At 36.9% G+C, this 16,967-nt stretch overlaps 1 protein-coding gene across 4 annotated transcripts; it reads left to right on the top strand.

Moving 5' to 3' along the window:
* On the top strand, nucleotides 1-15,589 carry LOC127429896 (2-phosphoxylose phosphatase 1). Of its 4 annotated transcripts, none has more exons than XM_051679251.1 (6): nucleotides 1-138; nucleotides 2,693-2,732; nucleotides 9,885-9,991; nucleotides 10,072-10,198; nucleotides 11,273-11,412; nucleotides 11,526-15,589. In XM_051679251.1, exons 2-6 carry the CDS (start codon nucleotides 2,725-2,727, stop codon nucleotides 12,554-12,556), a joined length of 1,413 nt encoding a protein of 470 aa, XP_051535211.1. In that variant the 5' UTR covers nucleotides 1-138; nucleotides 2,693-2,724; the 3' UTR covers nucleotides 12,557-15,589. The 4 variants fall into 4 exon arrangements, with proteins under 4 accessions (XP_051535211.1, XP_051535208.1, XP_051535210.1 ...); XM_051679248.1 differs by having other exon boundaries at nucleotides 2,693-2,834; nucleotides 9,830-9,991; XM_051679250.1 differs by lacking the exon at nucleotides 2,693-2,732 and having other exon boundaries at nucleotides 9-138; nucleotides 9,830-9,991.
* Nucleotides 15,590-16,967: the final 1,378 nt, after the last annotated feature.

Here is a 16,967-nt window from a genome sequence, read left to right as displayed (position 1 = left end):
TGGAGGAGGGCAAAGAGGTTCAGAGCAGGGCTGTTCTGCATTCTTTCGACCAGATGGATTATCGTTACCCAGGGCAGGGATCTGGACAGGACGGACACCTCTGAACGGAACGGAAAGGCACGGCGCTGTTACGGTCAGGTAAAGCGGCATCTCGCGGGTTTCCCTGTTCCCATCTCGTGACGTGTCTTAAGTGTGTTTGATCGAGAGATCTGCAACATTGTTGCACTCTGATCCCGCTGAACGCGCTAATTTCCATATTCATTATTATTCCATATGCATCATTCCCATTTGCCGTATGCATTATTCGCATGTACATGCACAATTTCAAGAGGAAATGTTCATGTTGCTCTTTAAAGATCATAAACTGATAATCTTGACTATCTTAGCAAGAGGCAGGACATTATTTGCTGTACAAGGAAACTATTTCGGAGTTTACATTTCTGACCTGGAATTTCTGATTTAAAAGACATCTATTTTGTAAATTTGCATTGTTAAAGAGCATAAATGATCGATCAAAATGCTGATTTTATTTAGCATTGGCGCTGGCATTTTGCTTTCCAACTTGGATAGTTGACAAAAATATGGATTTATTTTTAAACATGAAGGGAAAACCAGTTTGAACCCTCTTAATATTTTGACTAGTTCATTTAGACAGTTTCTTTTGATAGTTTTAATCATCTTTTTGCCTCCACTTGTTCATTTGAATAGTCCTGTGGTGTGTGAAATGGATTGTACAGTATGTGCAATATTTTAAATACTGATTAAATATTTAATTTTCTCAATTAATAGAAAGTCATAAAATTGCATCTATAATATTATACAAAAATAAGAAACATGTTGTTTTAGATGGAGTACAGCATGTCTCACTGCAGGATACTGCTGGCAACACTTGACATTAGGGATACAGTCTGTGATTTTAATTTGGAAAATAAAAAGAGAGATAAACCCAAACTGAAACTGTGGCATGAGAACTGATCTTATGGTTTGCAAAGGTGTCAATGCATGTCTGTTAGGTTTTTCTGTATTAAAGGTTGAGTTTGCAGTGGAAGTGTTGGGTGTAGTCATGACTGTGGTTTAATGGACACTTTCAACATCTGCTCAATTCATCACCTGCGTTTGTGTTGTGTGTTTGTGTGTGTGTGTGTGTGTGTGTGCATGCTTTAAATGTGGTACAAAAGCTGTGTAGGATTGAATTCAAAGGCACACTGTTGTCTGTATTTAGAGTTAATAACAGTTTCTGCTGGTGTGTCATTGGGGTAAATTACATGTTGCGTGGTACTGTGTGTGTGTGTAGTGTTGTCAGTTTGTGTTTCTTTGTGTGAATTTGATCTCTAGACAGTCTTTGGCTGCTCTTCAAGGTATGTTTTTTGCAGCAATACATTTATAGAGGAAACCAGAACTGTGGGGGATTTTATTACTGTGTGCATTTGTGTGTGTGTGTGTGTGTGTGTGTTTGCCTATTTGGCCCTGCAACATCTCAGACATGTGGAATGCATTGTGATAATCATTGTCAGTTATTCAGACATGCTGTAGCTACTGAGTTTTTCTTAAAGGTGAAGTGTGTAATTTTTCGACTGCTGAATAAGTGATTCATGCATGGGTTGATTTTCCTGAAAAGTGTAAACAAGTGTAAAGCCAGAGACAGCAAGATTGGCTCAACCAATGGCATGAATTTGGGGTGGGACAGCTGTTTTTCGTAGAGGTTGACCGATATTGGATTTTGCCATCACAGATATCTAATGTGATGGAAGAAAGCTAGTAACCGATAGTTTTAAAAATAGATTTATTTGGGGGGCCTGGTCAGCTCAGCAAATAAAGACACTAACTACCACACCTGGAGTCGCAAGTTCGAATCCAGGGTGTGCTGAGTGACTCCATTCAGGCTTCTTAAGCAACCAATTGGCCCGGTTGCTAGGGAGGGTAGTCACATGGGGTAACCTCCTCGTGGTCGCCATAATGTGGTTCTTGCTCTTGGTGGGGTGCGTGGTGAGTTGTGCGTGGATGCCGCGGAGAGTAGCGTGAAGCCTCCACATGCGCTAGGTCTCCACGGTAACACGCTCAACAAGCCACGTGATGAGATGCGCAGATTGACTGTCTCAAACGTGGAGATTTGTCCTCCGCCACCCGGATTGAGGTGAGTCACTATGCCACCACGAGGACTTAGAGCGCACTGGGAATTGGGCATGCCAAAATTGGGGAGAAAAGTGGAGGAAAAAAAAAAAGATTTATTTAATGTGTTAAAAACATTCACCAAGATATGAAGTTGGAGATGTTTCCATATACTTGCATTTTTCTTTGCATACCCTCGCTTCAATTTGGACAGTTGATAATGTAATCAATATAACAAAACGTACATTAAAGTGAGGATTAAAATATGGATGAATACTGGCAATTATTCTACAACCCTTCAATGCCTCCAATGGGATAAATACAGTGAACTTTAATCATTAATTTTTGCAGATAACCTATAGTTCCAAAAGCAACTATCGGCGCCAAATAATTGGCAAAAACTATAAATCGGTCAACCTCAGTTTTTTCTGACCATTGACAGACTGTGAAAGTGTTTACGAAAACTGTTTTGGAAAGGCATTAATTTAGCAATTCTCTTCGGTGCCATTAGTGGCACAGAAATTACAAACTTTACTTTTAATGTGTTCAATATTCTGATTCTCTGTTGCTCTTGACTGCCTAGGTGACAGTAAGGGGGCGGTGCATGTATGGCTGATGGACAGGTGTTTCGACTAATTAAAGGACAATGCTGGCACGGAACCGCTTCATCCTGGTGTTGGTGGTGGGGGCACTGCTGGCCGTGCTGAGTTTCAGTCTGCAGCATTGTAAGTGTGTGTGTGTGTGTGTGTGTGATCTACAATGTATGATTTCAGTTGCCGTGTCCTGTTTGTATCCTGCTTTTCCTCTGTATGAGTTATGGCTATTCATATATATTTAGGGGTTTCTTCATGGATTGCTGTGTGTGGGGAAGTATGTTTAGTGTGTCAGGTGGGAATACAACCTCCGTTGGATTGCATTTACATTCTTGGTGTGTGTGTTTTCTAGTTCCATCGGGAATAAGGTCTCAATTAGACAGCATTCACCATTCAAAACAAAGGCTTTTCCTTTAAAGACTTGCTATATATAACAGAATGTGCCTTGTCCCAGTAGAACACATTTTTTAATGGATTTGGACTCAATAGATGTTGTTGGTGTTGGTTACTTTGGAATACACCAGTTTTGTTAAAGAGGGTGACATCACTTACATTAACCAAAAATTACTCTTACAAAAAGTTTATTGGGAGAACCAAGGGACAGTGATGGTACCAGACTGAGAACCATGGCTCTTTGATCAATACACCATGGTACTCCATTTTACTTCAAAAATACTATGGTACTATCTTGGTACATGTGCAGAGAAAAAAATGGTATTACCATGGTACTGTGTCCTAAAAATAGGGAAGTATCATGGTGGTACTTGGTATGTTTTGCTAGTGTAAAAATATACAATTTGTATTCACTTCTTTAGCATTTCATATTTTTGTTCTTTTTTAAATTCTGGTGGTGAGGGGTCCTTGAAGGTGGTTTAAGGTTTGATGGTTATGGTGGGGGTGCAATCCTCAAAACAATCTGAGAACTGCTAATGTACGATAGTAAAAACTTAAACTAGTATGCACAGTATGTCTTCTACTGTATAAAATAATTTGCTTCAGAGCTACCAAATAAAATAAGTTTGGCAGCCAGTCTGATAGATTGATCCTTTTGTTTGATGTACTGCTTAGGAATGTGTCACAATATTAAGACGGAAAGTACAGACTCTGAATGCAAACATTTACATTGGGTTGTGAACTCAGCAAAAGGGTGTTGGGGGCCACTAGCATCGCCATCAGTCAGTTTAGATGGTCTAAATGTAGGGCTCTAAAAGCAGCAAATGAAAAAAAAAAAATCTAAACTAAATATGGTTTTTAAATGAATGTTTACATGATATGTTTTCAAGATATAAATCAAAGCAGTCAAAATATGTGGAAAGTCCTAAAGTTATATAACTGTGAGCATATGATTTGCTATAGAGGCTTTATTATTATTATTATTATTTTTTTAAAGAAATGCTTCATTTGATTGGCTTTTGAGACAGATTACTGCCAGATTAGACCCCAATCCAGACCCAAGTCCTTGACTGAAAATCCTCTTTCATTAAAATCTGAATTTGAGAAACTAGCCCCATGAAGATTAGTTGTTTAAAAGCACAGATGGTAGGAATTTGCAAGGGCAACTCGAATGAAACCAAACAAGTTCTTACTTTTGAACGTTAGCAGGTATTGACCAGTGCTCATCTAATGCCTGCCAGCTGAATCACACAGCCAATCACAGCTTAATTTGAGCAACAGGATATACATGGCCAGCATACAAGGAGCAAATTAAACCAAATCAAACAAAACAGCCATCACAAATGGATGCTCAGATATTTGTCTTTTTCACTGATGGACAATTTGTTGGTGACAGGAATTGTTGTCACTTGACTGAACAATGACTACATGACTGACATGACAAATAAAACCTTTCTCTCTCTGTCTTGTGTCAAGAATGAATGGTATGTATTTGATCTGAATTTTGGTATCTACAGAGGCCCCCAAAAGTATTCGTGCACATAAGTCAAACGTAAAAATGCAATTGCATTAGATAACAAAATTTCAAACCAACTGGCATTTATTTTAGAGAAATATAGCACAAGCACACTTTTCAAGTGATACAAATGATAAAATAGGATGTACTGCTAACGACTAAAGATATTCTGAAATTAAGGCCAGGTCCACACTAATCCATTTACTAATGGAGTGTGAAAGATGCATTTTTAGTTTGCTAACACCATCGTTTTCCACTACATGCAGTAATTGAGAACATTTCTGAAAGTCTCAGTTTTTGGTGGAGGAAAATGATGTGGTTAAGAGGCGTAAACGTAGCAAAATCAGTATGTTTTCAAACAAACACTGATTAGTGTGGATGTGGCATGAGACAAATTAGGACATTTTCTGGTTGTCAAACTTAGAGAAACATGTCCACAGTTAATGCTGTTTTTGCACAGTTGTTTTGGTACATTCAGTAATGCCTGTGAATCTTGCTATATTTATATGGCTACTGCACTGGTCTTTAATACTTAAAATGTTATATTTTTTCTAAATGCATACTCTTTCATTCGACTCGTCTTTAACTCTTTATTTTATTCTATATTATGTAGGGCGCCTGTGTGAACGTGAGGGGAACTGACTTCATACTTCCACTAAAAATCACCTTGAGACCAGTTGGTTAAGAGTAATTGCAAAAAATTAGTTCAAGAAAGGGTCTAGCATCAATTGTTTGCAGAAAAATCTTCGCTTGATATTTTGTAATCTAATGCAATGACATTCTTTTAAGTGTGACTCAAGAGTCCACTGCATGTAGTGGTTTGTCATCCTTCACTATCATTCTTCTAAACTGTCTGTCCTTGCCTTGCTTTGCTTTTCTTTTATCCTGTGTGCAGTCATTACTACTTCATTCCCTGCTTTGTGGTTTTCCCAATGAGAGCTGAAAGCTGAATGTAGGACAGGGCTGCGTCTTAAATTAGATGACCTATCCTCTATTGCTGCCTCTCTCTCTTTCTCTCTCTCTCTTTCCTTGAGTTCACTCAAGCATGACTGGTCTGTTTTAAATAAAGAGGCTCCAGTTCTGTAGGGACTAACAAACAGACAGAGAGAAAGAGGCCATACATACACAGAGAAAGTGAGAGATGAAAGAGGAATGTCCAGGTCCAGTGTTCATAGTGGTGAATTGTGGGTCTCTGCCACCATTGCTTTATCACTGAAAGGATTAGCTCACCCAAAATTAAAATTCTGTCATAATTTACTCACACTCATGTTGTTCCAATCCAGAATTACTTTCTGTCTTGTGTGGAACACCAAAGAAGAATTGTTTAAAGAATTGTACTTGTCGTGTTTTCCCCCCATGCAAATAAATGGGGACTTCAAGCTTTCACGCACCAAATGAAATAATTGTTCACAAGGGCTGGGTATTGACATAGATTTCCCAATTTGATTTGATTCCGATTCACAACCTCTCGATTCGATTCCAATATGATTTGATTCGATTGTGATTCATTTGGGTATACTTCAATCATAATGTCCATTTTGCTAGCATATGAAAGAAAATCTCTCACAGCTAATGCTGTAAATTATACAGAGAACATTCTAACTTGGTATATTATGAAAATTGTAATTAAACGTTTTTTGTGGAGGTGGGGTGGCGTGGTGGAGCGTTCATCCGGAGAGAGAGAAGCGGTAAGGGTGCACACACCTCAGCACAATCTGTCTAAGACCTGTTTCTGATTGCAGTGAGCAATGGGGCGAGCGATATAAGGAGGAACCACGCTAGAGACTGGGAGAGAGAGAGCTAGCACACACATGCCTTGACTGTGTTTAAATAAATGTTTTTGAGTTAAGGAAATAAAAGATTACCTGTTTGAGTTGAAGTCACATTTCCCATTTCCTCCTTGTCTCCACTGATGAACTCCGTTACATGGTGCTTTTATGGTGCTTTTGCATCCTTTTTTAAGCTTGAAAGCTCCGGTCCCCATTTATTGTAATTGCTTGGGGGGAAAAAATATATTCAGTATATTCTTTAATATTTCTCCTTCTGTTTTCCACAGAAGAAATTCGTACACTTTTGGAATGACATGAGGGTGATAAATGATGACAGAATGTTAATTTTGGGTGAACTATTACTGAAGTACACACTGAGTGCAGAACACACAAAATTTAACAGCATTATAAACTATATCCTGCTTGATTTGCGTTCATTTAAGGCTTCTATTGAAGGGTGTGTGTTTCTCTTTGTGAACTGCACTTGTAGACTTTATGCCACTGGTTACAAAGAGCTCTTTGTGTTGCTGGCCCCTACACGGAGCTGTGCTATGATTGGCTGAGAGCTCTATCTTAACACGTGATTGGTCAGGAATCTTTTACAAGAGGGAGCAGTTCAGAGGGGTTTTGATACTGAATAGAGACCAGTATGTGGTCTACACACACACACACACACACACACACCTGCACACACTCTCTCACACACATCTCCAGAATGTCTGTCTCTACTCGTATAAGCCAGCTAACCGTTATACTACTTTCTGGTGAGTTTCACTACTCGTTGGTTATATCAGTACTTACAAACCCCATTGTCACAATTGTTTTTAATGCAGTGTATATTGTTTATTCAGTTTTTATTTATTCCTTGATTTGTTTTGTCTTTAGTCGTATTAAACCGTTTCATTGTAATTTATGTTAAAAAAAATTCTCGTAATGTTGCAGTAAACATTTTAAGGATGAACATTTTGTCATGATATAATTAGGTCTGTATAGACACGAGTTATCTGAAGTGCTATTGTGTAGATTTACTGTATGTCAAATGTTTTCGTACAATGAAAAAACATTGGTGGCTGTGCATGATGCCATTTTATTAAAACAGACATTTTGAATTAGGATTTAGTGAGGATGCTATGGTGCCATAATCCCGCCATGGAGGAAAAATAAAATAAAAACGTAATATCTCACAATATTTCTTGCAATTGCAACTTTTATTAAATAAATAATAAACTCACATCATAATGTCACAATTGCAAGATATAGCTGAAATGGCGAAATATGAACTTGTAATTCTGAGATACTGTATTAACTTGCAACTGCAAGATATAGTCAAATACAAGATTTATTTGAAATTGTGAGGTATTAAACTCGCAACTGCAAGGAATAAAATTGAAATGACGAGATATAAAGTCAAAATTGGGAGATACAGTCGAAATTGTGAGATATAAATTCGTTATTCTGAGATATAGTCACAGCTGTGAGATATAAAGTTGAAATTGCGAGATGTAGAGTCGCAGTTGCAAGATACAGTCAAAAAATGCGATATACAGTACTGTGCAGAAGTTTTAGGCACTTGTGAAAAACTTTCAAAGTGAGGATTTAAAAAGAAATAATGACATAAATAGTTTTCATTAATCTATTAACATCATACAAAGTCCAGTAAACAGAAAAAGAGTTAAATAAATATTTGGTGTGAACACTTATGTCTTTAAAACAGCACCAATTCACCTACTTACACCTGGACACAGTTTTGTTGGTTGTTGGCATATAGGATGTTCCAAGCTTCTTGGAGAATTCGCCACAGTTCTTTTATATATTTAGGTTGTCTCAAATACTTCTGAATTTTCGTGTAATCCCAGACTGACCCAATGTTCAGTGGGGGGCTCTGTGAGGGCCATGCCATCTGTTGCAGGGCTCCCTGTTCTTCTATTCTAATCTTTTCTATTTGCAAAAGGAATTATTGGGAGTATAAAATGTATATTTCCTATTGACACACTAAAGTAGAAGATATAAATAACCATCTTAAGACAAATGCTTTTGTGAAACATCTTATGTGCCTAAGACTTTTGCACAGTACTGTATAAACTCGTAATTCTGAGATATAAAGTCACAACTGCAAGATATAAAGTAGAAATTGCGAGATATATATTTGTAATTCTAAGATATAAACTCGCAACTGTAAGACATAGTCACATCTGCAAGATGTAAAGTGTAAATTGCGAGATATAAAGTCACAATTGCAAGATATTTGAAAATGTGAGATATAAACTCATAATTCTGAGATATTAACTCCCAACTGTGATATATAGTCGCTATTGCGAGAAAGTCGAAATTGCAAGATATAACCTAATTTTGAGAGATAAACTCGTATCTGCAAGATATAGTCACAGCTGTGAGATAAAAAGTTGAAATTGCAAGATATAAAGTGGAAATTACAAGATATCATCAAAAATGCAAGAGAAATTCTGAGATGTAAACTCGCAACTGCAAGATATAAAGTCGAAATTGTGAGATATAAAGTCATAATTGCGAGGTATAGTCGTAAATGTGAGATATAAACTCGTTATTCTGAGATATTAACTCGAAACCTTGAGATATAAAGTCGTAATTGCAAGATATAGTCAAAAATGAGAGATATAAACTCGCAACTGCAAGATATAAACTCACAACTGTGAAATACTGTATATTCGCAATTACGAGAAACTCACAACTGCAAGAAATAAAGTCACAACTGGGAGAAACATAGTCAAAATTGCGAAAAAATAAAGTCAGAATTACCTTTTTTTATTCCAATGTGCGATATGGCTTCCGTAGGTTGCTTCTACAGATAAAAACTTTTCTTACATATTATTAAAGGGGTCTTATCATGCATCTTTTTAATCATTTTTTCTTATAATGTCAGTGCCACATTATTTGTACCAAAACAGCTATAATTTAGTTTTTCATTGCAATTTTCTCCCCTCTGAAAGGTCAAGGTGAAAATGTATTTAAAGATATGACCAGTTTAATGAATCACTGTGAACTTGACTTTGTCTGTTATCCATAAAATGCAAAGGCAGCTTAAATGTTAAGTAAAAACAGATGTTATGGTATGACTTGTGTTGCGTGTTTTTATGTGTGACATTAAGGGATTGTTGCGCTCTACTTTTTAATGACTGAGTTATGCTTATGCTTTTAAAACTCAATCCCCATCATTATGCAGACCTGTCAGACTCCTCCCTCTGCCCACATCACCATGGCGATTCCAAAAATTCAACAACTCACAGCACTGTGCAGCCTCAATGTTTACTCTATGAGCTCAGAACTGGGAAAGTTGGAAAAAGTGTGTGTGTGTGTGAGTGCGTCCAGTATGTTTATTTGTGGCTGGCTGTCAAAGCCATTTTAATCTTTCTTTCTATCTTTCTCTCTTTCTTTCTTTCTTTCTCACTTTCTCTCTTTCTTTCTTTCTACAGTGCACCTGATTCCGACCAATCCAATGGCGGAGCAAAGGTCACAAGGTAAAAGCAGGAAGCGTGTGAATCCAGTTCTCCATACAGATCCACCCGCCCCAGACCCCATCCGAGACACCCACCAGTACTGCAATTACCCAAATCTCACTGAGCACGGTTGGGAGGGTAAGAGACACACACACTCACCTCCATACACACTTGAAGACTTTCATAGATGTGTAGTGATGCATTTGTTTATGTTGTAGGTCACAGTCCGCCTGACTATAAGCTGCTGTCAGTCCAGGTGATGATTCGCCATGGTGACCGTTTCCCACTGTACTCCATCCCCAAAACCAAGAAGCCTGCCATAGACTGCACCCTGTCAGACAAGAGGTAGACACATAAGAAAATGCCATCCATCCATCCATCCATCCATCCAACCATAATGCCTGTCTTTTCATGAGTCTTTCTACATGCAACCAAATCTAATTTGGCTCTAATTTAAATCCTCACTTTAGAGGATTGTTTTTGAGCTTAGAACCAATAACCACCAGTGGTTGGTGTGTAAATGTGGGTTTCTGTTTGTGTGTGTATGTCAGGTGGGATGTCTGTCAAAGGACATGCAGTTTATGAACTGTTATCAGATTAATATTTCATTCCTGGCATCGTCTTTTATCCTTCCCTGAGCCGTGTTGCTGTGGATACGCCAGCATTGAACAGTCACTCTAATGTTACTGAAAATAACTGATGTGTTTCCATGATTTCATCGTAGTATTCTAACCAATGACATGACAAATGCTGTTGTACAGAATATTCCGAGAATTATTAATCATGGTCAACAACCCATAATATTCCCATGCTGTCTCAGATTTTATGTATTACATAGTAATCCTCATCCATAAGGCCTTCTCTCTCTTGTGCAACAATATTGTTTTTTTCCATCTATTTTACTAGTACTTAACACACATGCAAAAATATCAGCCTATCTCTCTAGATTAATTTGTTTTAAATCATGTTAATTATTACAGACTAATCTTAACCTAAATCCTAACCCTTTAAAAAAATAATTAGCACTTTCAGAATCAACACAAATCATTGTTTACATTATTTGCTTCATGAACCTCAAGTTTATTGTTAATTTAATTTTTTTTATTTATTTATTTTAAATTAAATCTTTAGTGTTATAATAGCACTCCCTTGTGGGTGGATTTTGTTATAACCCTCTGCCGCTTGCATATTCACATTGATTTGACTTGAGTATGGGCGTACAAAGAAAGAGATGTTTTAATAGTGTCTGGTTTTAACTCCTGTGTCAATAATGGCATTAGAATTGGTTATATATACATATGATACACTGTATATTGAATATTGTCTAAAGGCTCATGAATATCAAGTTATATATTTAAGAGATATTGCCTAGCTTTAAAAGTAGTTTTTTGATTATTTACATTTTTGTAATTTTTGCAGAAAACCCTCACATCCCCTCTTGACCTCCTTCATTAGTCACATGGCACTGGGTGGGCGTGGCCACTGGGACACATCACTTGGATCTCTACCCCGATTACCCAATCACAGCAGTTGCGAGATGGGCGAGCTTACCCAGACAGGTAGCCGATCAGTGTAGCATTTCCCATGTTACAAAATTATATACTTATTATGTACAGTGTGCTTCTGTGTGAAAATGTATTTCTCAGTTCTCAGTCTTGCTCTCTTATATTAGGTGTCATACAGCACTTGAAAAATGGCGATCATCTTCGTCAGGCCTACATCAAGCGTCACAATCTGCTGACTGCTGATTGGTCACCACGGCAGTTGTGGCTGGAGACTACAGGTAAAAGCCGCACTCTCCAGAGTGGATTGGCTTTCCTGTTTGGTTTCTTGCCTCATTTTGATTGGTCACGGCTGACGGTTAGGCAGCAGTGGAGTACGCTGTTCTGTGGTTCGTCCTGCGACTGTCCCGCACGGAACCGGTACCTGGACCAGGAGCAGCGCAGGCAGTATCGCCAGAGGACTGCAGACACGGAACTCGAACGCACATACGTTGCCATGGCGAAAACTCTGGGTGTGGCAACAAAGACTTTGAGGGCGGCCAATCCGGTGGACGCACTGTTATGTCACTTTTGCCACGGCCTTCCGTTTCCCTGCTCAAGCACACAGACTATAGCAAACGCTCCGGCTGAAGGGGCATGTCTTACGCTACAGCACTTTGCAGTGATTCGCCGGCAACAGAAAGATGACGAACTGGAGCGAAGGGAGGCGGGGCTTTACCGCCGTTACGCAGTGCTCGCAGCACATCCGTACCTCAACCGTACTGCGGCACGCTTGGAGAGGATCGCTAGAGGTAGCCAGACACGCAAAGGCAAGGAAGATGCGATCTTTGCTTTAGCTTCTGCCCATGACGTAACTATGGCTCCGTTGCTAAGCGCACTGGGTCTGGAAGGGGCGGGATTTCCGAGATTTGCTGCACGGCTGGTGTTCGAGCTGTGGAATAGCCCGGAAGGTAAAGACAAAGGGAAAAATGAGAAAATGAGTGATAGAAAAAGAGGAAAGGGGTTGGACAAAATGTTTATTCGTGTTCTCTATAACGGAGAAGACTTGACCTTTGACACTGCCTTCTGCCGCGATCACAATCGGCATTCTGCTCAGCCACTGTGCCCTCTAGGTAATTTCCTGTCTTTTGTGAGAAAGGATATGTTTATCTTTGTTAATGCTACAAGTTATGAGCAGGCCTGCCACCAAACTGTACTGTAACATATGAAATCGAGTGAGTGAGAGAGAAGCACATTAAAAGAGAATGAGTAAAACTTGAAGAGATAAATGGGTGAATTTCATGAAAACATGCCTAGGTCATATTTCACCCCAAAATAAATAAATAAATAAATAAATAAATAATAATAATAATAATAAAAGAAATGAAAATTATATAAAGCATTAAAGGAATAGTTAACCCAAAAATTTAAATTATCATCATTTACTCACTCTCATGCCATGCCAGATGTGTATGACTTTCTTTATTCTACAGAACTCAAATGAAGATTTTTAGAAGAATATCTCAGCTCTGTAGGTCCATACAATGCAAGTGAATGGTGGCCAGAACTATGAAGGTCCAAAAAGCACTAAATAGCATTATAAAAGTAATCAATACGACTCCAGTGGTTTAATCCATGTCTTCTGAGGCAATATGATAGGTGTGCTTGGGAAACAGATCAATATTTAAGTCCTTTTTTACTATAAATATCCACCATTCTTCTTTTGTTTTTTTGGCGATTCACATTCTTTATGCATATCACCACCTACTGGTTGGGGCTTGTCAAAGGTGGAGATTTATAGTAAAAAAGAACTTAAATATTGATCCGTTTCTCACCCACACCTATAATATCTCTTCTGAAGACATGTATTAAACCACTGAAATCTTATGGAATGCTTGTATTTATGGATTACTTTTATAATCATCATTTTATGCTATTATATTTATTTTTGGACCTTCATTTGGCCCCTATTCACTTGCATTGTGAGGACCAACAGAGCTGAGAAATTCTTCTAGAAATATTTGTTTGTGTTCTGCAGAGGAAAGAAAGTCATACACATGGCATGGGGGTGAGAAAATGATGAGAGAATTTTCATTTTTGGGTGAACTATCAATTATAAGTTGAATGAAGCATATTTTTATGACCATAAGATTATGACCCAAGTCTCATTAAAACTTACATTTGAGTAGTTCTTTTTTTCTCACTTCCATTATTCTTTATTAGGAGTAAAACATTACTATAATACAATAATTAAAATAAATAAGTAAATAAATAAAAATCAGTTTATTAGAATTACAACACTAAACTGATGTATAAACACTACACAATGTAAATAATATATTGTTATTGCATTACAGCAATGAGAATTATTATTATTATTTTTTTTTTTTGTGCATTACGTTAATTAAAATGGTGGGAGGGATATGCTTCACAGTGCAAAAAAGGTCCTCAAAGGAATATTCCATGTTCACTAAAAGTTAAGCTCAACCAACAGCTAAAATTAATTTCGACTTGTCCCTCCTTTAAAAAGAAAAAATCTGGGTTACAGTGAGGCACTTATAACGGAAGTCAATGGGGTCAATTCGTAAACATTAAAATACTCACTGTTTCAAAATTATAGCCACAAGATGTAAACAATATGTGTTAACATGATTTTAGTGTGATAAAATCGATTACAAACCTTTTCTGTGTAAAGTTATCCAATTTTACAACTTGGTAGTCATGACGACGTAACACTATAAACCTGTAATCCCTGTAACTTTCACTAAAATTACAATTTAAACAACTTTACAACTCAAACAATACACAAGTTTTAACAAAATAATTAATGTAGTTTATATACACTTTTATACACTTATAAGCTTCACATTTCTGACTTTAAACCCACCAATTGGCCTTATTCTTTTCCTCACTGTAAGTGCCTCACTGTAACTTCAATTTTAGCTTCTTGAAAGAAAGGGTGAGTCAAATGTATTTATTTATTGTGGTAATTAATATTATGCCACAAATGCTGTCGATTGTGCTTAACTTTTATTGAACCTGGAATATTCCTTTAAAAGTCCTTTAAGCGAAATATATATTTTTTTTATTTATTTCTTTGGGTTGAACTTTCTTTCTTGTTTCTGATTTTGTTGAGTCAGACATGTTTTTTACAGGTTTCATGACAAGGCGAGAGTGAAATATATTGCTAATTTTATGAGTTTTTGTTTTAGTATTAAGAGGGTGGACCAAATAATTATCCCTGCACAAAAAATTGATTTGGTACACTTTACTAATCACATAGAATCAACTGACAAAGTCAGATACTGAAATTGTTTACAATAATCATTGAGTATAAATGAGATGTTAAGCTGTAGGCTTTGATTTAATGCACATTTGGATGAAGATGGTGGTTTTAATAAGGTGAGATATGACATCAAGTACCCTTAAAAACCACCTGAATCCAACACAAACACGCATTCACTTGTTGAAACACCTCTTGCCTTTATTCTGAGTCAGTGTAATCCAGAAAACTGCACTGTCATAAAGACAATCCTAGTGGATTCACTAGATAGAAATATTGTAACAATCCATTTGTGTTGTGTTTGGAATTTAGGGCACTTAGCCACTTTATAGCAGAATTCCTGCAGTTATCAGGAATAGGATGTATTTCCATTGCTTGTCTCTTCCGTTACATGTCCCAAACTAAATTCCATTCTGGACCAGTTGTGTTAAAGGGATAGTTGACCCAAAAATGTCAAATCTGTCCTCATGTTGTTCAAAACCATTTGACTCTGTGGAACACAAAAGGAGACGTTACAGTAGGCAGAATGAGGGAGTCAGTCACCATTCACTTTCATTGTATGAAAGAGATGCAATGAAAGTGAATGGTGACTGAGATTAACATACTGCCAGTCATCATCTCTGTTTTCCAAGGAAGTAAATCATACTGTAGGGACTACATTAGGGTGAGTAAATGATGACAGAATTTTAATTTTGGGGTCAACTATCCCTTTAAGATCTCACTTGAAGAGTATTTGACTGAATTTCTTGTTGTCATGTTTTGTTTCTCCCACATTTTGTGTCCTCTTTTAGTTACTTTCGTTTATTATTAAAGGGAAAATAAAGGAGTGATGGTATCTTTGTATACTACAAAAATGTATTCTAACGAAATTATTTTGTATCATGAATGATGTTCTAATGATCAGTGTGTACTGCCACATTCCAAACCTCGAAGCACATTTTTCAATAAAAACGTGAAACATTTCCTCTAAAATCTTAATTGTGTTTTTTCTGCCAGACTTTTGACTGTCAGCATAATGTCTGGTCCACATTGCGGTTAATACTGGCCAAGAACCACCCTTTTGACTGACTGACATACAATGACCAATCATAGTTTTTTATGTTTACCAGCGAAGATGTGCACCCTGACTCCTGGAAATTGCTTAGAGCTACACAGTCTGATTGGAGCTTGGCAGTTTAAGAAAACACCTTTTGAAAATGTCTGAGAAAGTACATACCATTTTTTGTGCAATATGCATCAGACATACATAGATGTGCCAGCTTAGGCTGACTAAGCTAATACCACATACATTTTGTGTCTTTTTGTGCATGATGGCCACTAGGTGGGAGGAGAGTTGCATCTGTGGTACCTGTAAAGGCACCAAGAGACCAAATTCAGAAAAGTGATCTCGGGTTGAGTCAGCACTATAGAAATAGAACAAGCATCAGTCCATTGCTTATCATTCTACTTATGATAAAACACAGAATGGCTGTGGCTTTGAGTCATTATTGTGAAATATGAGATTGCAAATCATGTGGACTAGATTTCTAGTGTCACCTGTCAAATAACTTGATCATAACGGCCCAAAATGCATTATGGAGTAATCACCAAAAATTTCCACAGGGCTGTTAGTGGGAGCTAAGTAAAGGAATCTGAGACCCTGTGATCTCCATGAGAAGATTTTAATTACCTGCAGCCTTTATCGCCAAAGAAAAAGATCGTTTATTTACTGAGTGGACAGAGAAATCGATCGTAATTAAAGTGTATGTGTGTGAGCGTGTGTGTGTGTGTGTGTCTGATAAAGAGGGAATTTGTGTGGATGTGAGTGTTGAGTGTTTAGAGAGAAAAACTCAATTAACATATTAAGACATTTTTAGTTAAGAAAACATTGATCACTTTTTAAAGATATTCTACTTCATGTGTTTCATTCTGATCTTAAATTTTATTTAATTATCAATATTTTTTTAGTAGATTTAGATTTTCAACCTATAAGACATGAGGACAGTTCCTTGTTTGTTTTTATATTGCCATAACACAACTGACAATAAATTGAGTGACTATAGTGTTTTATGTGAATTATTAAATAATACTTATTAATGTAACTTTTTATTTATTTCAGTTTATGCCAAAGATACAATATATTTAAATGAAACCTTTTCTGCTACTTTAAATTTTATTATGATTTTATTTTTATTAGAAATAAATGTCAGTGAAGTGCATATTTTTATGCGCTCAGAGACTTAAACAATTAAAATAATGTAAAGATGAATAAAGATCACATAAACTATTCCAAATGACAGTTTAAAAGTGTTGTAAAACATTTTACATACAATGCTAAAAAATTTATATACAATGCAAAACAATTTTCTTA

The sequence above is a fragment of the Myxocyprinus asiaticus genome, chromosome 39 (assembly GCF_019703515.2).
Source record: "Myxocyprinus asiaticus isolate MX2 ecotype Aquarium Trade chromosome 39, UBuf_Myxa_2, whole genome shotgun sequence".
Classification (NCBI taxonomy): Eukaryota; Metazoa; Chordata; class Actinopteri; order Cypriniformes; family Catostomidae; genus Myxocyprinus; species Myxocyprinus asiaticus.
The sequence above is the reverse complement of the archived record's forward strand: the minus strand, read 5'-3'. Positions and strand labels throughout refer to the sequence as shown.